Here is a 22,247-nt window from a genome sequence, read left to right as displayed (position 1 = left end):
GTACAGAACAGCTGCTGCTGCTGAGTAAAGAAATCTTCATTCCCTGTATGTATATGTTTATCCTGGAAACCTGAAAGCTCTTTGTGGGGAGATCGCAATGACGGCGCCCTCTGTTGCTCTCTGATTGTTTGCTCTGAGAACAGGGAAGGACCTTTGTGAGTTAATCATTCGCTCCATTTTACTTTTATATTCAATCGCTCTATCTTTTATTACACTGTGCATAAAAAGCTTTTTTATTATTGACTGTGCAAGTACATAAGAAATGCTTTCCATTTTCCAAGGATAACATTATGTTGGCTTGTATAGCGTCTTCTACAACTTAAGCAATGTGCAGTGCCAGGGCCGATCCTAGGCAGGGTGCACGGGGTGCTCCGCTCTCAGGCGCCGCAGAGGTGGGGGCACCGAAGCTCCAAAGTGCTCCCCTCCCTCCTCCTTGTCTGTGTCCAGAGGCGGAGCGCATGTAGTGGGTGCTGCGGTTCCCCATCCCGCTTGCTCTCTCCGCTGGCAACTGACAAGAGCGCATACTTCCCACTGCCCCCGGAATCCGGGCTGGGTACCACAGCGGAGCCTAGTACTGGAACACGTTTAATTCTGTCCGGTGTACATGGAGCAGTCTCCTGTCTGCCCCACCTTCTAAGCGTGTGTCGGCTCTTCTCCCATAGGCGGTGTGATGAGAGGCTTCTGGGTTGGCTGGAGCTGCTGCCAATCATCCCATGCACTCCCAGAAATGCTCTCCGAGTGCCACCCTCCAAGTAACCAAAGATGCCACGTATGCCCCGCCCCCTGTAATGTGCTTATGCTCCCAGCACGCCCAAGCTACATGGATCTATTGAACAAGTACTGATCTATGGAGACACCTGCTGTGGGGGGCTCTGATGGGGGACACCTGCTGTGGGGGGCTCTGATGGGGGACACCTGCTGTGGGGGGCTCTGATGGGGGACACCTGCTGTGGGGGGCTCTGATGGGGGACACCTGCTGTGGGGGGCTCTGATGGGGGACACCTGCTGGGGGGAGTTTACTATTTAAATCAGGCGCGTCCCTGCGCCGATCGAACTGCGAATGCGCCGCCAGCTAAATTTCCCAGCGTGCATTGCTCCAAATGACGTCGCTAGGACGTCATTGGTTTCGACGTGAACGTAAATTACGTCCATCCGTATTCGCGACCGACTTGCGCAAACGACGTAAAAAAATTCAAAATTCGACCCGGGAACGACATCCATACTTAACATAGGATACGCCGCATATAGCAGGGGTAACTATCCGCCGGAAAAAGCCGAACGCAAACGACGTAAAAAAAAAGTGGCGGGCGTTCGTTTCTGAATCGGCGGCACTCCTCATTTGCATATTCTTCGCGTACAAAAGACGAAACGCCACCTAGCGGCCGGCCTGGAATTGCAGCCTAAGATCCGATGGTGTAAGTCACTTACACCTGTCGGATCTTAGGGAGATCTATGCGGAACCTGATTCTATGAATCAGGCGCATAGATACGACGGACGGAATTCAGAGATATGACGGCGTATCAGGAGATACGCCGTCGGATCTCTATCTGAATCCGGGCCATTGTGTTTTTTTTCAAATTTTTCTGTCTTTTTTTTTTTTATTTATAGCGCAAAAAATAAAAATCGCAGAGATGATCAAATACCACCAAAAGAAATCTCTTTGTGGGGAAAAAAAATTATAAAAATATAATTTGGGTACAGTGTTGTATGACCGCGCAATTGTCATTCAAAATGCGTCTGCGCTGAAAGCTGAAAATTGGTCTGGGCACGAAGGGGGTTTAAGTACCCAGTAATAAAGTGGTTAATTAGTGCAGGTTTGACAGTAAGGATTTTGTTTCAGAGATTTGCTGCTTTTGATTTTGATTTTCCTTCCATCTTGCAGAGCGAAGACACCCGTTATCAGAGAATAAAATCCGCAATTATATGTACCAGCTGTGCAAGTCCCTGGAACACATTCACAGGTAGGCACCGGATTTTATCAGTTACATAGAAGTCTGGCTTGTACATCCGGGATGAGATAGATGTGTGTACTTTGTGTACTTTGTGTCCTTTGGGATTCCTGCCAAAAAAAACAATCTCAGACATTACTAGTTATATAACCATAACATAAATAACCTGTAACCTTCCATCTCCTTCCAGACGCCTCTTCTGGATGAACAGGACTAATATCTCTAGAGCTGGTATTATGTTCTGGATGTTCTAGTGGCAAAAGCTCATGGGAAACATTGTGACTTAAACATTACAGTTGGTCTATCTATATCAGGCATTCTCAAACGGGGTTCATCCAGAAGCTGCAAGGGTTGTGGTTGGTTGGTGGTGCCTGCATAGTTCTGGGTTCAACACCACATGGTAGAGCCAAAATTCCTTCCACTGACCCCCAATGTAAGGAACATTCTTCTCACTGATCACCAATGTAAGGAACATTCTTCCCACTGATCACCAATGTAAGGAGCATTCTTCCCACTGATCACCAATGTAAGGAACATTCTTCTCACTGATCACCAATGTAAGGAACATTCTTCTCACTGATCACCAATGTAAGAGACATTCTTCCCACTGATCACCAATGTAAGGGACATTCTTCCCACTGATCACCAATGTAAGGGACATTCTTCCCACTGATCACCAATGTAAGGGACATTCTTCTCACTGATCACCAATGTAAGGGACATTCTTCTCACTGATCACCAATGTAAGGGACATTCTTCTCACTGATCACCAATGTAAGGGACATTCTTCTCACTGATCACCAATGTAAGGGACATTCTTCCCACTGATCACCAATGTAAGGGACATTCTTCTCACTGATCACCAATGTAAGGAACATTCTTCTCACTGATCACCAATGTAAGGGACATTCTTCTCACTGATCACCAATGTAAGGGACATTCTTCTCACTGATCACCAATGTAAGGGACATTCTTCCCACTGATCACCAATGTAAGGAACATTCTTCTCACTGATCACCAATGTAAGGGACATTCTTCTCACTGATCACCAATGTAAGGGACATTCTTCTCACTGATCACCAATGTAAGGAACATTCTTCCCACTGATCACCAATGTAAGGAACATTCTTCCCAGTGATCACCAATGTAAGGGACATTCTTCTCACTGATCACCAATGTAAGGAACATTCTTCTCACTGATCACCAATGTAAGAGACATTCTTCCCACTGATCACCAATGTAAGGAACATTCTTCCCACTGATCACCAATGTAAGGAACATTCTTCTCACTGATCACCAATGTAAGGGACATTCTTCTCACTGATCACCAATGTAAGGGACATTCTTCTCACTGATCACCAATGTAAGGGACATTCTTCTCACTGATCACCAATGTAAGGGACATTCTTCTCACTGATCACCAATGTAAGGGACATTCTTCTCACTGATCACCAATGTAAGGGACATTCTTCCCACTGATCACCAATGTAAGGGACATTCTTCTCACTGATCACCAATGTAATGGACATTCTTCCCACTGATCACCAATGTAAGGGACATTCTTCCCACTGATCACCAATGTAAGGGACATTCTTCTCACTGATCACCAATGTAAGGAACATTCTTCCCACTGATCACCAATGTAAGGGACATTCTTCTCACTGATCACCAATGTAATGGACATTCTTCCCACTGATCACCAATGTAAGGGACATTCTTCTCACTGATCACCAATGTAAGGGACATTCTTCTCACTGATCACCAATGTAAGGAACATTCTTCCCACTGATCACCAATGTAAGGGACATTCTTCCCACTGATCACCAATGTAAGGGACATTCTTCTCACTGATCACCAATGTAAGGAACATTCTTCTCTCTGATCACCAATGTAAGGAACATTCTTCCCACTGATCACCAATGTAAGGGACATTCTTCTCACTGATCACCAATGTAAGGGACATTCTTCCCACTGATCACCAATGTAAGGGACATTCTTCTCACTGATCACCAATGTAAGGAACATTCTTCTCACTGATCACCAATGTAAGGGACATTCTTCCCACTGATCACCAATGTAAGGAACATTCTTCCCACTGATCACCAATGTAAGGAACATTCTTCTCACTGATCACCAATGTAAGGGACATTCTTCTCACTGATCACCAAAGTAAGGGACATTCTTCCCACTGATCACCAATGTAAGGGACATTCTTCTCACTGATCACCAATGTAAGGAACATTCTTCTCACTGATCACCAATGTAAGGAACATTCTTCTCACTGATCACCAATGTAAGGAACATTCTTCTCACTGATCACCAATGTAAGGAACATTCTTCTCACTGATCACCAATGTAAGGAACATTCTTCCCACTGATCACCAATGTAAGGGACATTCTTCTCACTGATCACCAATGTAAGGGACATTCTTCTCACTGATCACCAATGTAAGGGACATTCTTCTCACTGATCACCAATGTAAGGGACATTCTTCCCACTGATCACCAATGTAAGGGACATTCTTCTCACTGATCACCAATGTAAGGAACATTCTTCTCACTGATCACCAATGTAAGGAACATTCTTCTCACTGATCACCAATGTAGGGACATTCTTCTCACTGATCACCAATGTAAGGGACATTCTTCTCACTGATCACCAATGTAAGGAACATTCTTCTCACTGATCACCAATGTAAGGGACATTCTTCTCACTGATCACCAATGTAAGGAACATTCTTCCCACTGATCACCAATGTAAGGGACATTCTTCTCACTGATCACCAATGTAAGGAACATTCTTCCCACTGATCACCAATGACTTAATTTTTGCAGGGTTTTCTGATACCTGAAAATTATTATTATAGTAAGAAATAAAACCTTCTTGGTGTCCTAAGTACAATAAAACGGAAGCACGGCATGTCTTCCCTGACAAGTGTGTCATCTTCTACCAGTGTCACACGTCCTTCATATTGGAAACATCGCACTTTTCCTTCTTCCTTTTTATTGTATTACATTTTTTCTCTCACTGGCTAGTTTCATGTCCTGTGTCGGTAATCCTTCTGCATAAAGTTGTATTTCTTTGTATTATTGTAACAGAAATGGAATCTTTCATCGTGATGTCAAGCCAGAAAATATTCTAATAAAGGTGAGAAATCTCAAAGTCTTTCATAGGAAATACACTTTGTGGACACCCAATCATCACACCTACTGTATCTCACAAAAGTTAGTACACCCCTTATATTTATGTAAATCTTTTCTTGTATCTTTTCATGTGGCAACACTGAAGAAATAACACTTTGTATCTACAATGTTGTGTAGTGAGTGTACAGCTTGTATAACGGTGTAAATTTGCCGTCCCCCCTCAAAATAACTCAACACACAGCCATTAATGTCTAAACCGCTGGCAACAAAAGTGAGTACACCCCTAAGGGAAAATAGTCAAATTGGGCCCAATTAGCCATTTTCCCTCCCCCCGGTGTCATGTGACTCGGTGTTACAAGGTTTCAGGTGTGAATGGGGAGCAGGTGTGTTAAATTTGGTGTTACCGCTCTCACTCTCTCATACTGGTCACTGGAAGGACAACATGGCACCTCATGGCAAAGAACTCTGAGGATCTGAAAAAAAGAATTGTGTCTCTACATAAAGATGGCCGAGGCTATAAGAAGATCGCCAAGACCCTGAAACTGATCTGCAGCACGATGGCCAAGACCATACAGCAATATAACAGGACGGGTTCCCCTTCCCCGCCTCGCCATGGTCCACCAAAGAAGTTGAGGTCACGTGCTCAGCGTCATCTCCAGAGGTTGTCTTTGGGAAATAAACGTATGAGTGCTGCCAGCATTGCTGCAGAGGGTGAAGGGGTGGGGGGGGTCAGCCTGTCAGTGTTCAGACCATACGCCGCACACTGCATCAAATTGTTCTGCATGGCTGTCATCCCAGAAGGAAGCCTCCTCTAAAGATGATGCACAAGAAAGACCGCAAACAGTTTGCTGAAGACAAGCAGACTAAGGACATGGATTACTGGAACCGTGTCCTGTGGTCTAATGAGACCAAGATAAAGGTATTTGGTGTCAGGCGTGTGTGGGGGCAACCAGGTGAGGCGAACAAAGACAAGTGTGTCTACAGTCAGGCATGGTGGTGGGAGTGTCATGGTCTGGGGCTGCATGAGTGCTGCCGGCACTGGGGGGCTACAGATCATTGAGGGGGCCATGAATGCCAACATGTACTGTGACATACTGAATCAGAGCATGATCCCCCTCCCTTCAGAGACTGGGCCGCAGGGCGGTATTCCAACATGATAACGACCTCAAACACACCTCCAAGACCACCACTGCCTTGCTAAAGAAGCTGAGGGTAAAGGTGATTGACTGGCCAAGCATGTCTCCAGACCTAAACCCTATTGAGCATCTGTGGGGGATCCTCAAATGGAAGGTGGAGGAGCGCAAGGTCTCCAACATCCACCAGCTCTGCGATGTCGTCATGGAGGAGGGGAAGAGGACCCCGGTGGCAACCTGTGAATCTCTGGTGACCTCCATGCCCAGGAGGGTTAAGGCAGTGCTGGAAAATAATGGCGGCCACACAAAATATTGACACTTTGGGCCCAATTTGTGACATTTTCACTAAGGGGTGTACTCACTTTTGTTGCCAGCGGTTTAGACATTAATGGCTGTGTGTTGAGTTATTTTGAGGGGACAGAAAATTGACACTGTTATACAAGCTGTACACTCACTACACAACATTGGCCCGGATTCAGGTAGATTTGCCCCTTAGTTACGGAGGCGCAGGGCAGCGTTTTTGCCCTGCGCCCCCGCAAATTTCCTGCGCTACCCGCGATTCACGGAGCAGTAGCTCCGTAAATTGCGTGTGCGCTGTGTAAACTTGCCCTGCGTAAGGGCGCCTAATGTAAATGATCCCGTAGGGGGCGGGAATCATTTAAATTAGGCGCGCTCCCGCGCCAAGCGTAGAGCGCATGCTCCGTCTGGAAACTTTCCCGACGTGCATTGCGGCAAATGACGTCGCAAGGACGTCATTTGCTTCAAAGTGAACGTGAATGGCGTCCAGCGCCAATCACGAATCACTTGCGCAAATTACGTAAAATTCGAACGTCGCGACGCGGGAACGACGGGTATACTTTAGCATTGGCTGCCCCTGCTATTAGAAGGGGCAGCCTTACGCTAAATACGCCGTACGGAAACAACGTAAATTGCGTACGCAGGGCTCGCGCAACATTGTGAATCGGTGTTAGTATGCAATTTGCATACTATACGCTGACCACAATGGGAGCGCCCCCTAGCGGCCATCGCAAGAATGCAGCCTAAGATATGCATGGCATAAGAGCCTTATGCCACGCAGATTTTAGGCTGCAGTCGGCGTTACGATGTTCCTGAATCAGGAGCATTCGTAACGCCGGGGCAAGTAAGCAATTGTGCTGCGTAACTATGGTTACACAGGCGCAATTGCTTCTTGAATCCGGGCCAATGTAGATACAAAGTGTCATTTCTTCAGTGTTGTCACATGAAAAGGTATAAGAAGTTTTTTTGGGAACTTTGAGTGAGGTACAAGACACGTGGTACCAAATAGGATCTAATGTTTTACCCAGATAGTAAGAAAATAGGCAGGGGCAAGGGGGGAACAAGGCGAGAGGAAGGAGAGGAAATCCCTGCAAAATTTTTTTTTTTTTAAGACACCCGAGCCGTTACCTAATGTTACAAATGCTGAATAGATGACGGGACGCTGTATTATAGCAGATTTTTTGAGAAAACAAACCTTTATATTCTGCCTGCAGCAGGCTCCCATCTTAATTGTGGGCATGTGAAGCCCACAAGTGTTTTGTTCTGAGAATCGGTGCTGCTGGTTACCCAGCATGCACCTCCGGATCTCGCGCATGCGCATTAGACACGAGGTGCAGCGTCCGATTGTGTCTTTGGTTGGCATCACAATGGCGGCGTCATAGGAAAGTCTGACTTGTTATGGCAACCGAATGAAAGCTAGACAATAGACGGAAGTAATGTAGCCTGGCACACAGATCGTCGCCACCCACAGATGTCTCTTTTGTATACAAAACATCAACAATGGCAACAAACACCTTGTTGCCCTTTTCAAAAATGACGCTTGGCACCGTGTCATTTCCTGTTTGGATAACGCATGGGCTTTCATTTTATTAACCCCCCACCTCTGTAACCTTCTGGTGCAGCGCAGGGGGGGGTGAATTACTACTATTTTACTAACAGCTGATGAATCAACACAAGGGACACATCCTTCTGGCTGTAAATTATGTTCCTTGTGCTGATTTTTCTGTTTTTGATGTCTGCACTTAGGCTCTGATACAGACAGGCAGATGCAGGGCCGCCATCAGGAATTATGGGGCCCCTTACACAGCTTCAGGCATGGGCCCCCTGGAGCAGAGAACCGGGGGGGGGGGGGGGTTGTGCTGCCGACTCAAATTGAGAAGCAGAGGGGCTGCTGCGAATTGAGAAGTGCGGGAGGGAGGGGGTGCCACGAATTGAGAAGTGCGGGGGGGAGGGGGTGCCACGAATTGAGAAGCGGGGAGCTTTGGGTGCTGACAAAAAAAAAGGGAGTTGCCCTGGGGACTTCTGGGCCCCTTACAAAATATATATATATAAAGGGAGGATAGCCATCCAGGGCCCTGGGGACCTCTGGGCTTGTAATAAAAATAAAAAATAAAAAAATATATAAAAGAAAAGGGGGGGGTTACCATCCGGGGCCCTGGGGACCTCTGGGCCCTTTAATAAAAACAAAAAGTAAATAAATATATATATATATATATATATATATATATATATATATATATATATAATTTTTTTTTTATATAAAAAAATAAAAAAAAAAGGTGGCTTGCCATTCGGGGCTCTGGGGGCGCCTTACAAAAAAAAGGGTTGCCCTCCGGGCCCCATACAGGTGCACTGCCTGTACCCCACTGATGGCGCCCCTGGGCAGATGTGACATTTATTCTAGATGAGAGTTGGCAGCTAAAAGTTTTATCATCTGCCAAGCTAACTATTCTTCTTTATCAAACTCTCTGTGCTGATCTAGCAAGATGTCCTAAAGCTTGCGGACTTTGGCTCGTGCCGCAGTGTCTTCTCAAAGCAGCCATACACAGAATACATATCAACGCGCTGGTATCGGGCGCCCGAATGTCTCTTGACTGACGGATATTATACCTACAAAATGGACATCTGGAGCGTAGGCTGTGTCTTCTTCGAGATCTGCAGGTAAGACCAAACCTTATCGTTGTTAGGATAGAACACAGTAAATTGGGTTTCAGACTTGCATGTTGTATTTCATTGACCATGAGGAATGCATTCCTTGTGTGTTTTTTACCTTTTTTTTTTTTTTTTTTTTTACAATGATAAAAAATTATGAAAAAAAAAAACTCGCCCCCCTCCCTTGGACTACAGGAGAGTCAGGACGCCCACTAACACACAGCTCCTTTCTCTATCTGAAACGTAGAGAGCATCCTGACTCTCCTGTAGTACAAGGGAGGGGGCGAGCACGACACTCCACACCAGGGAGAAAGCCTTGCATTACTGTGTGGAGTTACAGACAGAAGAACAGGAAGTGAGGATTTCTCAGAAGAAATAAGGACATTTAAAAGCAAAATGGAAGGATGAGGTAAGTGACGGCACTAAGGGAAAGGAAGATATTTAGGGGGAAAAAATTACCTTTACAACCCCTTTAACCACTTAACGCCCGCCGCATGACTATATACGTCCGCAAAATGTCACGGACAGGCAGATGGGCGTATATATACGTCCTTTCCTTTCCGCGGGTCGGGGGTCCGATCGGGACCCCCCCCCCCCCCCCGCTGCGTGCGGCGGGCAGATTCCCTCGGGGAGCGATCCGGGACGAGGGCGCGGCTATTCATTTCTAGCCGCCCCCTCACGATCGCTCCCCGGAGCTGAAGAACGGGGAGAGCCGTATGTAATCGCGGCTTCCCCGTGCTTCACTGTGGCGCTGCATCGATCGAGTGATCCCTTATATAAGGGGACACAATCGATGACATCAGACCTACAGCCACACCCCCCTACAGTTGTAAACACACACTAGGTGAAGCCTAACTCCTACAGCGCCCCCTGTGTTTAACTCCCAAACTGCAACTGTCATTTTCACAATAAACAATGCAATTTAAATGTATCTTTTGCTGTGAAAATGACAATGGTCCCAAAAATGTGTCAAAATTGTCCAAAGTGTCCGCCATAATGCCGTAGTCACGAAAAAAATCGCTGATCGCCGCCATTAGTGGTAAAAAATAATTATAAAAATGCAATAAAAATATCCCCTATTTTGTAAACGCTATAAAGTTTGCGCAAACCAATCGATAAACGCTTATTGCGATTTTTTTTTTTTTTTTTACCAAAAATATGTAGAAGAATACGTATCGGCCTAAACTGAGGAAAAAAAACTTTTTTTTATATGTTTTTGGGGGATATTTATTATAGCAAAAAGTAAAAAAATATTGAATTTTTAAAAAAATTGTCGCTCTATTTTTGTTTATAGCGCAAAAAATAAAAACCGCAGAGGTGATCAAATACCACCAAAAGAAAGCTCTATTTGTGGGGAAAAAAGGACGCCAATTTTGTTTGGGAGCCACGTCGCACGACCGCACAATTGTCTGTTAAAGCGACGCAGTGCCGAATTGTAAAAACGCCTTTGGGCATTTAGCAGCATATAGGTCCGGGGCTTAAGTGGCTAATGAAGAGAATGCATTAGGTAAAAAAACCTATGCCTTTAGAACCACTTTAACTTTTGGCCACTTGAGGGCACTGTTCTATCAGAGCTTGTGGCCCAGAGGCAGAAAATAGATTTTATATTCCCTGTGCCTACATTTGGTTTATTCTTTCTGCAATATACAGTGACATCCTGAGAAATGGGTCACAAATAATACTTCCGAGCTTAGAGGACAAAATATAAATGTATATTGTTGTAAATGCAGCTGCAGTATTTTCAAGCCAAGGATACTCCTTACTATTTACATGTGGCCAGAGAGTTTGCGGTCTGTCCCGGGTAAAAGTTGGGTTAATTGCTGGGACAAGGGGTGGGCGGGGGGGAGGGGCTGCACTGGGCTCAATAGTTAACAGAAGGAAGGCACTCCAGTAACAATGCTGATCAGAGTAATGACAACGACATCACTACTCCTGTCAGCCCAACGTGTTCTCACTCCCCCTTCTCCTTCCTGTCACTGCAGTACTCATATTAACAAGCAGGTGGCGGTGTTCAGAGACACACAGGAGCTGCACTAGCAGGAAGGATGAGTGGGAGAGAGAGCACAGCCAGCACCACCACCGAGAGCAGAAGTGTCCAGGAGAGAGCCGTAAGTGAGGGAAAGAGCCATCAACACAAGCATGTGCTCAATTTTAAAACTGAGCTGCACAGCAATTTTGACAAGCTGAATGTTGGATCCCCTAAGCTTGCACATCATTAATGTGCGTGTGGGGGGGCACAGTTTGACCTCTTTGGTCTGGGCGCTGGATGATCTTGTCCTGTTGTCCCGGCACTGGTTGGGTGCATAGCAGCGCAGTGGCTAAGTGGTTAGCACTTTTGCCTAATAGCACTAGGGTCACTGGTTTACATCCGAAACCACGGCACTGCATTGAGTTTGCATGTTCTCCCCGTGTCTGTGTGGGTTTCCTCTGGGTGCTCCGGTTTCCTCCTACACTCCAAAAGACATGTCGGTAGGTCAATTGGCTCCTGCCTAAATTGTCCCTAGTATGTGTATGCATGACTATGATTTGGGGACCTTTATACTGTAAGCTCCATGAGGGCAGGGACTTGCATATACAGCATATACACTATATTACCAAAAGTATTGGGACGCCTGCCTTTACACTCATATAAACATAGAAAAGTGATGTCCATCGAGTCTGCCTGCATACATTGGTGGCTGATGTGAGGTTTGAAGTGCATGCATTGGAGCTGATCATAGATCTGAGGTCTGAATGCATGCATTGGAGCTGAACATAGATCTGAGGTCTGAATGCATGCATTGGAGCTGAACATAGATCTGAGGTCTGAATGCATGCATTGGAGCTGATCGTAGATCTGAATGCATGCATTGGAGCTGAATATAGATCTGAGGTCTGAATGCATGCATTGGAGCTGAATATAGATCTGAGGTCTGAATGCATGCATTGGAGCTGAATATAGATCTGAGGTCTGAATGCATGCATTGGAGCTGAATATAGATCTGAGGTCTGAATGCATGCATTGGAGCTGAATATAGATCTGAGGTCTGAATGCATGCATTGGAGCTGATCATAGATCTGAGGTCTGAATGCATGCATTGGAGCTGATCATAGATCTGAGGTCTGAATGCATGCATTGGAGCTGATCATAGATCTGAGGTCTGAATGCATGCATTGGAGCTGAACATAGATCTGAGGTCTGAATGCATGCATTGGAGCTGATCGTAGATCTGAATGCATGCATTGGAGCTGAATATAGATCTGAGGTCTGAATGCATGCATTGGAGCTGAATATAGATCTGAGGTCTGAATGCATGCATTGGAGCTGAATATAGATCTGAGGTCTGAATGCATGCATTGGAGCTGAATATAGATCTGAGGTCTGAATGCATGCATTGGAGCTGAACATAGATCTGAGGTCTGAATGCATCCATTGGAGCTATGCATTGGAGCTGAACATAGATCTGGGGTCTGAATGCATGCATTGGAGCTGATCATAGATCGGAGGTCTGAATGCATGCATTGGAGCTGATCATAGATCTGAGGTCTGAATGCATGCATTGGAGCTGAACATAGATCTGAGGTCTGAATGCATGCATTGGAGCTGATCATAGATCTGAGGTCTGAATGCATGCATTGGAGCTGAACATAGATCTGAGGTCTGAATGCATGCATTGGAGCTGAACATAGATCTGAGTTCTGGGGTTTGAAGTGCATGCATTGAAGCTGATCTGAGGTCTGAATGCATCCATTGGAGCTGATCGTAGATCTGAGGTCTGAATGCATGCATTGGAGCTGATTATAGATCTAAGGTCTGAATGCATCCATTGGAGCTGAACATAGATCGGAGGTCTGAATGCATGCATTGGATCTGATCATAGATCTGAGGTCTGAATTCATGCATTGGAGCTGCTCATAGATCTGAGGTCTGGGGTTTGAAGTGCATGCATTGAAGCTGATCTGAGGTCTGAATGCATGCATTGGAGCTGATAATAGATCTGGGGTCTGAATGCATCCATTGGAGCTGATCGTAGATCTGAGGTCTGAATGCATGCATTGGAGCTGATCATAGATCTGAGGTCTGAATGCATGCATTGGAGCTGATCGTAGATCTGAATGCATGCATTGGAGCTGAACATAGATCTGAGGTCTGAATGCATGCATTGGAGTTGAACATAGATCTGAGGTCTGAATGCATGCATTGGAGCTGATCATAGATCTGAGGTCTGAATGCATGCATTGGAGCTGATCGTAGATCTGAATGCATGCATTGGAGCTGAACATAGATCTGAGGTCTGAATGCATGCATTGGAGTTGAACATAGATCGGAGGTCTGAATGCATGCATTGGAGCTGATTATAGATCTGTGGGAAAAAAAGGACGCCAATTTTGTTTGGGAGCCACGTCGCACGACTGTGCAATTGTCAGTTAAAGCGACGCAGTGCCGAATCGCAAAAAGGGGCCCGGTCATTGACCAGCAATATGGTCCGAGGCTGAAGTGGTTAAATGTAACCATATTGCTACACTCTTTTTTTATTTATTTATTTTTTATTTTTTTTTATATACTGTGAAATGACGCTGCTCTTATATCAAGACATCGCTTGTATATCAAGGCAAAATTTATTAAAACATTTGGCTTGTCTTGCAAAACGCTCTCAAACAAAGTTACTCTCAAACCAAGGTTTTACTGTCCTGCCGATGCATATCGTTGTGCGCTGGTCGGGAAGCGGTCAATGTGGAAATGGTTGCCGACCTCCTGGGGTTACAGTCTTGTGTAGAGGACCCCCTGCGCCATTGTAAAGTTTGCAGAGCTGGCCTGTGTAGACGAGGACTCCGCCAGCTCCGGGGATCGGCATTCCCATCGGACTGTGGCGCTATAAATTCAGCAGAGACGTGTGGAAGTCGGGCGGTGGGGGGAGTGTGCGTCGCCTCGTACAAGAAAACCATAAATGTCTCATTCTCCTCTTCATTTCAGTCTCCATCCGCTCTTTCCTGGCTCAAACGAACTCGACCAGATCGCCAAAATCCACGATGTGCTCGGCACGCCGACATCAGCTGTGCTCAGGAAGTTTAAACAGTAAGCCATTTTCTTCTTTTTGTTTGTTATTGTAAAGTAAAGGTTAAAGGGGTCCTCCGCCTCCTCGTCCCAGGATAGAAAAGAAAGACAATCAATGCTTTCTGTGGCCGGATTTTATTTTGTCCAGGGGGGGGGGGTGAGGGGGCTGTTTTGTGTACACATCACCCATGGCAACCAGTAACATTTGTAAGGGGTGTCTAGAGAGACACAGTAAAGGATCATAAAAAGAACAAAGAATGAGAACTATTGAGGGAGTAGGAGGGGCACAGCGAGTGAAAAATGTGATATAAAGTTACAACAAAGCAAAAATCTGACTATTTAACCACTTGCCCACCGGACACTTCTCTCCTTCATGTAAAAATCTAAATTTATTTTGGTAGAAAATTAATCAGAACCCCCAAAACATTATATATTTTTTTTTTTAGCAGACACCCTAGGGCAGGGATCCTCAAACTACGGCCCTCCAGCTGTTGCGGAACTACACCTCCCATGAGGCATTGTAAAACTCTGACACTCACAGACATGACTAGGCATGATGGGAATTGTAGTTCCTGAACAACTGGAGGGCCGTAGTTTGAAGACCCCTACCCTAGGGCAGTGACGGAGAACCTTGGCACCCCAGATGTTTTGGAACTACATTTCCCCGGATGCTCCACTACACTGCAGAGTGCATGAGCATCATAGGAAATGTAGTTCCAAAACATCTGGGGTGCCAAGGTTCGCCATCCTTGCCCTAGGGAATACAATGGCGGTCATTGCAACTTTTCTCGCACGGTATTTGCGCAATAATTTTTCAAACGCCTTTTTTTTTGGGGGGGGGGGGGGGAACGGTTTCATGAATTAAAAAATAACAAAAACAGTAAAGTTAGCCCAATTTTTTTGTATAATGTGAAAGATGATGTTACGCCGAGTAAATAGATACCGAACATGTCACGCTTCAAAATTGCGCACACTCATGGAATGGCACCAAACTTCGGTACTTAAAAATCTCCATAGGCGACGCTTTAATTTTTTTTTACAGGTTACTATTTTCGAGTTACAGAGAAGGGCTAGTGCTAGAATTGTTGCACACGCTCTAACGCATGCGACGATACCTCACATGTGGGGTTTGAACGGCGTTTACATATGTGGGCGGGACTTGCATGCGTGTTCGCTTCTGAGCGCGAGCTCCGGGGACGGGCGTTTTAAAATATTGGGTGGAACTTTTGCTTTGTTTTTGTTTTTTTACCACTACTATTCCTTTATATTGGTTTTGGAATTTACAAATGTAGCAATTTAGAAATTGGATGAAAGGTTTAGTGCCGGGAAATGCTTTCTGAAAGATAAAAATAATGTTGTATGCAACTCTATAGATCAGACTGAGGGACAAATGAGGAGGAATGAGGGACAGAGGGACATTTCTCGAAATCAGGGACATTTCTCGAAATCAGGGACATTTCTCGAAATCAGGGACATTTCTCGAAATCAGGGACAGTCCTCGAAATCAGGGACATTTCTCGAAATCAGGGACAGTCCCTCGAAATCAGGGACATTTCTCGAAATCAGGGACAGTCAAAGAAATCAGGGACAGTCCCTCGAAATCAGTGACAGTCCTTTTTTTTTTTATTTATAATGATGCTGTGAATGGGGCGATAATAACAAAGTAACAAATATAAAGGAGGTTTTATCCCAATTTGGCTGCCAGTTTTTCCCTTTACATTTTGTGGAAGACAAGTAGAGGGAGGTGTTTTGTAGAGGGAGGTGTCTTTGTAGAGGGGGGTGTCTTTGTAGAGGGAGGTGTTTTGTAGAAGGAGGTGTTTTGTAGAAGGAGGAGTTTTGTAGAAGGAGGAGTTTTGTAGAGGGAGGTGTTTTGTAGAGGGAGGTGTTTTGTAGAGGGAGGTGTTTTGTAGAGGGAGGTGTTTTGTAGAGGGAGGTGTTTTGTAGAGGGAGGTGTTTTGTAGAGGGAGGTGTTTTGTAGAGGGAGGTGTCTTTGTAGAGGGAGGAGTTTTGTAGAGGGAGGTGTCTTTGTAGAGGGAGGAGTTTTGTAGAGGGAGGAGTTTTGTAGAGGGAGGTGTCTTTGTAGAGGGGGGTGTCTTTGTAGAGGGAGGTGTCTTTGTAGAGGGAGGTGTCTTTGTAGAGGGAGGTGTCTTTGTAGAGGGAGGTGTCTTTGTAGAGGGAGGTGTCTTTGTAGAGGGAGGTGTCTTTGTAGAGGGAGGTGTCTTTGTAGAGGGAGGTGTCTTTGTAGAGGGAGGTGTTTTGTAAAGGGGGGAGTCTTTGTAGAGGGGGGGAGTCTTTGTAGAGGGGGGCGTCTTTGTAGAGGGAGGCGTCTTTGTAGAGGGGGGAGTCTTTGTAGAGGGGGGAGTCTTTGTAGAGGGGGGAGTCTTTGTAGAGGGGGGTGTCTTTGTAGAGGGGGGTGTCTTTGTAGAGGGGGGTGTCTTTGTAGAGGGGGGTGTCTTTGTAGAGGGGGGTGTCTTTGTAGAGGGAGGTGTCTTTGTAGAGGGGGGTGTCTTTGTAGAGGGGGGTGTCTTTGTAGAGGGAGGTTTCTTTGTAGAGGGGGTGTCTTTGTAGAGGGGGGTGTCTTTGTAGAGGGAGGTGTCTTTGTAGAGGGAGGTGTCTTTGTAGAGGGAGGTGTCTTTGTAGAGGGTGGTGTCTTTGTAGAGGGGGGTGTCTTTGTAGAGGGGGGTGTCTTTTGTAGAGGGAGGTGTCTTTGTAGAGGGAGGTGTCTTTGTAGAGGGAGGTGTCTTTGTAGAGGGGGAGTCTTTGTAGAGGGGGGTGTCTTTGTAGAGGGGGGTGTCTTTGTAGAGGGAGGCGTCTTTGTAGAGGGGGGCGTCTTTGTAGAGGGGGGCGTCTTTGTAGAGGGAGGCGTCTTTGTAGAGGGAGGCGTCTTTGTAGAGGGAGGTGTCTTTGTAGAGGGGGGAGTCTTTGTAGAGGGAGGTTTCTTTGTAGAGGGAGGTTTCTTTGTAGAGGGAGGTGTCTTTGTAGAGGGAGGTGTCTTTGTCGAGGGAGGTGTCTTTGTAGAGGGAGGTGTCTTTGTAGAGGGAGGTGTCTTTGTAGAGGGAGGTGTCTTTGTAGAGGGGGGTGTCTTTGTAGAGGGAGGTGTTTTGTAGAGGGGGGAGTCTTTGTAGAGGGGGGAGTCTTTGTAGAGGGGGGAGTCTTTGTAGAGGGAGGTGTCTTTGTAGAGGGAGGTGTCTTTGTAGAGGGGGTGTCTTTGTAGAGGGAGGTGTCTTTGTAGAGGGGGGAGTCTTTGTAGAGGGGGGAGTCTTTGTAGAGGGGGGAGTCTTTGTAGAGGGAGGTGTCTTTGTAGAGGGAGGTGTCTTTGTAGAGGGAGGTGTCTTTGTAGAGGGGGGTGTCTTTGTAGAGGGGGGTGTCTTGTAGAGGGGGGAGTCTTTGTAGAGGGGGGAGTCTTTGTAGAGGGAGGTGTCTTTGTAGAGGGGGGGGAGTCTTTGTAGAGGGAGGTGTCTTTGTAGAGGGGGTGTCTTTGTAGAGGGAGGTGTCTTTGTAGAGGGGGGGTCTTTGTAGAGGGGGCAGTCTTTGTAGAGGGAGGTGTCTTTGTAGAGGGGGGAGTCTTTGTAGAGGGGGGTGTCTTTGTAGAGGGGGGTGTCTTTGTAGAGGGGGGTGTCTTTGTAGAGGGGGGTGTCTTTGTAGAGGGAGGTGTCTTTGTAGAGGGGGGTGTCTTTGTAGAGGGGGGTGTCTTTGTAGAGGGGGGGTGTCTTTGTAGAGGGAGGTTTCTTTGTAGAGGGGGTGTCTTTGTAGAGCGAGGTGTCTTTGTAGAGGGAGGTGTCTTTGTAGAGGGAGGTGTCTTTGTAGAGGGGGGAGTTTTTGTAGAGGGGGGAGTTTTTTTAGAGGGGGGAGTCTTTGTAGAGGGAGGTGTCTTTGTAGAGGGGGGTGTCTTTGTAGAGGGCGGTGTCTTTGTAGAGGGCGGTGTCTTTGTAGAGGGAGGCGTCTTTGTAGAGGGAGGCGTCTTTGTAGAGGGGGGCGTCTTTGTAGAGGGAGGCGTCTTTGTAGAGGGAGGCGTCTTTGTAGAGGGGGGCGTCTTTGTAGAGGGGGGAGTCTTTGTAGAGGGGGGAGTCTTTGTAGAGGGGGGAGTCTTTGTAGAGGGGGGGGTGTCTTTGTAGAGGGAGGTGTTTTGTAAAGGGGGGAGTCTTTGTAGAGGGGGGAGTCTTTGTAGAGGGGGGCGTCTTTGTAGAGGGAGGCGTCTTTGTAGAGGGGGGAGTCTTTGTAGAGGGGGGAGTCTTTGTAGAGGGGGGTGTCTTTGTAGAGGGGGGTGTCTTTGTAGAGGGAGGTGTCTTTGTAGAGGGGGGTGTCTTTGTAGAGGGAGGTGTCTTTGTAGAGGGAGGTGTCTTTGTAGAGGGAGGTGTCTTTGTAGAGGGGGGTGTCTTTGTAGAGGGAGGTGTTTTGTAGAGGGGGGAGTCTTTGTAGAGGGGGGAGTCTTTGTAGAGGGGGGAGTCTTTGTAGAGGGAGGTGTCTTTGTAGAGGGGGGAGTCTTTGTAGAGGGAGGTGTCTTTGTAGAGGGGGTGTCTTTGTAGAGGGAGGTGTCTTTGTAGAGGGGGGAGTCTTTGTAGAGGGGGCAGTCTTTGTAGAGGGAGGTGTCTTTGTAGAGGGGGGAGTCTTTGTAGAGGGGGGTGTCTTTGTAGAGGGAGGTGTCTTTGTAGAGGGAGGTGTCTTTGTAGAGGGAGGTGTCTTTGTAGAGGGGGGAGTTTTTGTAGAGGGGGGAGTTTTTTTAGAGGGGGGAGTCTTTGTAGAGGGAGGTGTCTTTGTAGAGGGGGGTGTCTTTGTAGAGGGGGGTGTCTTTGTAGAGGGAGGCGTCTTTGTAGAGGGGGGCGTCTTTGTAGAGGGGGGCGTCTTTGTAGAGGGAGGCGTCTTTGTAGAGGGAGGCGTCTTTGTAGAGGGAGGTTTCTTTGTAGAGGGAGGTTTCTTTGTAGAGGGAGGTGTCTTTGTAGAGGGAGGTGTCTTTGTAGAGGGAGGTGTCTTTGTAGAGGGAGGTGTCTTTGTAGAGGGAGGTGTCTTTGTAGAGGGGGGTGTCTTTGTAGAGGGAGGTGTTTTGTAGAGGGGGGAGTCTTTGTAGAGGGGGGAGTCTTTGTAGAGGGGGGAGTCTTTGTAGAGGGAGGTGTCTTTGTAGAGGGGGGAGTCTTTGTAGAGGGAGGTGTCTTTGTAGAGGGGGTGTCTTTGTAGAGGGAGGTGTCTTTGTAGAGGGGGGAGTCTTTGTAGAGGGGGGAGTCTTTGTAGAGGGGGGAGTCTTTGTAGAGGGAGGTGTCTTTGTAGAGGGAGGTGTCTTTGTAGAGGGAGGTGTCTTTGTAGAGGGGGGGTGTCTTTGTAGAGGGAGGTGTTTTGTAGAGGGGGGGGAGTCTTTGTAGAGGGGGGAGTCTTTGTAGAGGGGGGAGTCTTTGTAGAGGGAGGTGTCTTTGTAGAGGGGGGGAGTCTTTGTAGAGGGAGGTGTCTTTGTAGAGGGAGGTGTCTTTGTAGAGGGAGGTGTCTTTGTAGAGGGAGGTGTCTTTGTAGAGGGGGGAGTCTTTGTAGAGGGGGCAGTCTTTGTAGAGGGGGGTGTCTTTGTAGAGGGAGGTGTTTTGTAGAGGGAGGTGTTTTGTAGAGGGGGGAGTCTTTGTAGAGGGGGGAGTCTTTGTAGAGGGGGGAGTCTTTGTAGAGGGAGGTGTCTTTGTAGAGGGGGGAGTCTTTGTAGAGGGGGGAGTCTTTGTAGAGGGGGGTGTCTTTGTAGAGGGGGGTGTCTTTGTAGAGGGGGGGTGTCTTTGTAGAGGGAGGTGTTTTGTAGAGGGGGGAGTCTTTGTAGAGGGGGGAGTCTTTGTAGAGGGAGGCGTCTTTGTAGAGGGAGGCGTCTTTGTAGAGGGAGGAGTCTTTGTAGAGGGAGGTGTCTTTGTAGAGGGAGGTGTCTTTGTAGAGGGGGGTGTCTTTGTAGAGGGGGGTGTCTTTGTAGAGGGAGGTGTTTTGTAGAGGGAGGTGTTTTGTAGAGGGGGGGAGTCTTTGTAGAGGGGGGAGTCTTTGTAGAGGGAGGCGTCTTTGTAGAGGGAGGCGTCTTTGTAGAGGGGGGAGTCTTTGTAGAGGGAGGCGTCTTTGTAGAGGGGGGAGTCTTTGTAGAGGGGGGAGTCTTTGTAGAGGGGGGTGTCTTTGTAGAGGGGGGTGTCTTTGTAGAGGGAGGTTTCTTTGTAGAGGAGGTGTCCTTGTAGAGGGAGGTGTCTTTGTAGAGGGGGGAGTTTTTGTAGAGGGGGGAGTTTTTGTAGAGGGGGGAGTTTTTGTAGAGGGGGGAGTCTTTGTAGAGGGGGGCGTCTTTGTAGAGGGAGGCGTCTTTGTAGAGGGAGGCGTCTTTGTAGAGGGGGGTGTCTTTGTAGAGGGGGGTGTCTTTGTAGAGGGGGGAGTCTTTGTAGAGGGGGGAGTCTTTGTAGAGGGAGGTGTCTTTGTAGAGGGGGGTGTCTTTGTAGAGGGAGGTGTTTTGTAGAGGGAGGTGTTTTGTAGAGGGGGGAGTCTTTGTAGAGGGGGGAGTCTTTGTAGAGGGAGGCGTCTTTGTAGAGGGAGGCGTCTTTGTAGAGGGGGGTGTCTTTGTAGAGGGGGGTGTCTTTGTAGAGGGAGGTGTTTTGTAGAGGGGGGAGTCTTTGTAGAGGGGGGAGTCTTTGTAGAGGGGGGAGTCTTTGTAGAGGGAGGCGTCTTTGTAGAGGGGGGAGTCTTTGTAGAGGGGGGCGTTTTGTAGAGGGAGGTGTCTTTGTAGAGGGAGGTGTCTTTGTAGAGGGGGGAGTCTTTGTAGAGGGGGGAGTCTTTGTAGAGGGGGGAGTCTTTGTAGAGGGGGGTGTCTTTGTAGAGGGAGGTGTCTTTGTAGAGGGAGGCGTTTTTGTAGAGGGAGGTGTTTTGTAGGACGCACCATGCCTGTCAATGACCTGCTTATTTTGGCCCTTCTTACAGATCAAGAGCAATGAACTTTGATTTCCCATCCAAGAAGGGGAAAGGGATCAGCCGGCTGTTGCCGGGTTTATCCAATGAGAGCATCGCGCTCATGTGCACCATGCTGGAGTACGACCCGGAGGAGAGGGTCACCGCAGGACAGGCACTCCGGCACTTCTACTTTGCAGAATCCAGGTATATTATGATCATGTAGGATCCAACCATGCAAACAAAAGCTTTTGCTATAGACACAATTTAAAAGTGATTGTAAAGGTTTTTTTTATTTAAATAATAAACATGTTATCCTTCCTTCTGGGATGACAGCCATGCAGACCAATTTGATGCAGTGTGCAGCGTATGGTCTGAGCACTGACAGGCTGACCCCTCCAACCTCTGCAGCACTCATACTTCTATTTCCCAAAAACAACCTTTGGATATGACGCTGATCACGTGACCCCAACTTCTTTGGTGGGCCATGGCGAGGCGGGGGGGAGGGGAACCCGTCCTGTTATACCGCTGGATGGTCTTGGCCACCGTGCTGCAGATCAGTTTCAGGGTCTTGGCGATCTTCTTATATCCTCGGCCATCTTTATGTAGAGCAGGGGAGGCAACCTGGGGCCCTCAAGCTGTTGTGGAACTTCATTTCCCAGAAAGCATTGCAAGGGCTGGCAGTTACAATTCCTCCTAGAGGCATGATGGGACTTGCAGTTCTGCAACAGCTGGAGGGCCCCAGGTTGCCCACCCCTGATGTAGAGCCATTCTTTTTTTCAGATCCTCAGAGAGTTCTTTGCCATGAGGTGCCATGTAATGTTGAACTTCCAGTGATTAGTATGAGAGAGTGAGAGCGATAACACCAAATGTATCACACCTGAAACCTTATAACACTAACGAGTCACATGACACCAGGGAGGGAAAATGGCTAATTGGGTCCAATTTGGAAATTTTTCACTTAGGGGTGTACTCACTTTTGTTGCCAGTGGTTTAGACATTAATGGCTGTGTGTTGAGTTATTTGTTATACAAGCTGTACACTTCCCCCCCCCCCCTGTTACACTCCTCCCCCCTTCCCTGTGTACACTCCTCCCCCCCTCTGTACACTCCTCCCCCCCCTCTGTACACTCCTCCCCCTCTCCCTGTGTACACTCCTCCCCC

The 22,247-nt window shown here is 47.3% G+C and overlaps 1 protein-coding gene across 1 annotated transcript in view; it reads left to right on the top strand.

The window, feature by feature from the left end:
- MOK (MOK protein kinase) overlaps positions 1–21,325 on the top strand; it is a 31,860-nt gene extending 10,535 nt beyond the window's left edge. Inside the window, exons 5-9 of the mRNA XM_040333040.1 lie at positions 1,884–1,962; positions 5,050–5,098; positions 9,007–9,185; positions 14,131–14,232; positions 21,118–21,325. Coding sequence (XP_040188974.1) covers positions 1,884–1,962; positions 5,050–5,098; positions 9,007–9,185; positions 14,131–14,232; positions 21,118–21,310 — 602 coding nt within the window. The 3' untranslated portion in view covers positions 21,311–21,325. The remainder of the gene's footprint in view (positions 1–1,883; positions 1,963–5,049; positions 5,099–9,006; positions 9,186–14,130; positions 14,233–21,117) is intronic.
- Positions 21,326–22,247: the final 922 nt, after the last annotated feature.

The sequence above is a fragment of the Rana temporaria genome, chromosome 13 (genome assembly GCF_905171775.1).
Source record: "Rana temporaria chromosome 13, aRanTem1.1, whole genome shotgun sequence".
NCBI lineage: Eukaryota > Metazoa > Chordata > Amphibia > Anura > Ranidae > Rana > Rana temporaria.
Note: the sequence above shows the minus strand (reverse complement) of the source record. Positions and strands in the feature narration are given on the sequence as shown.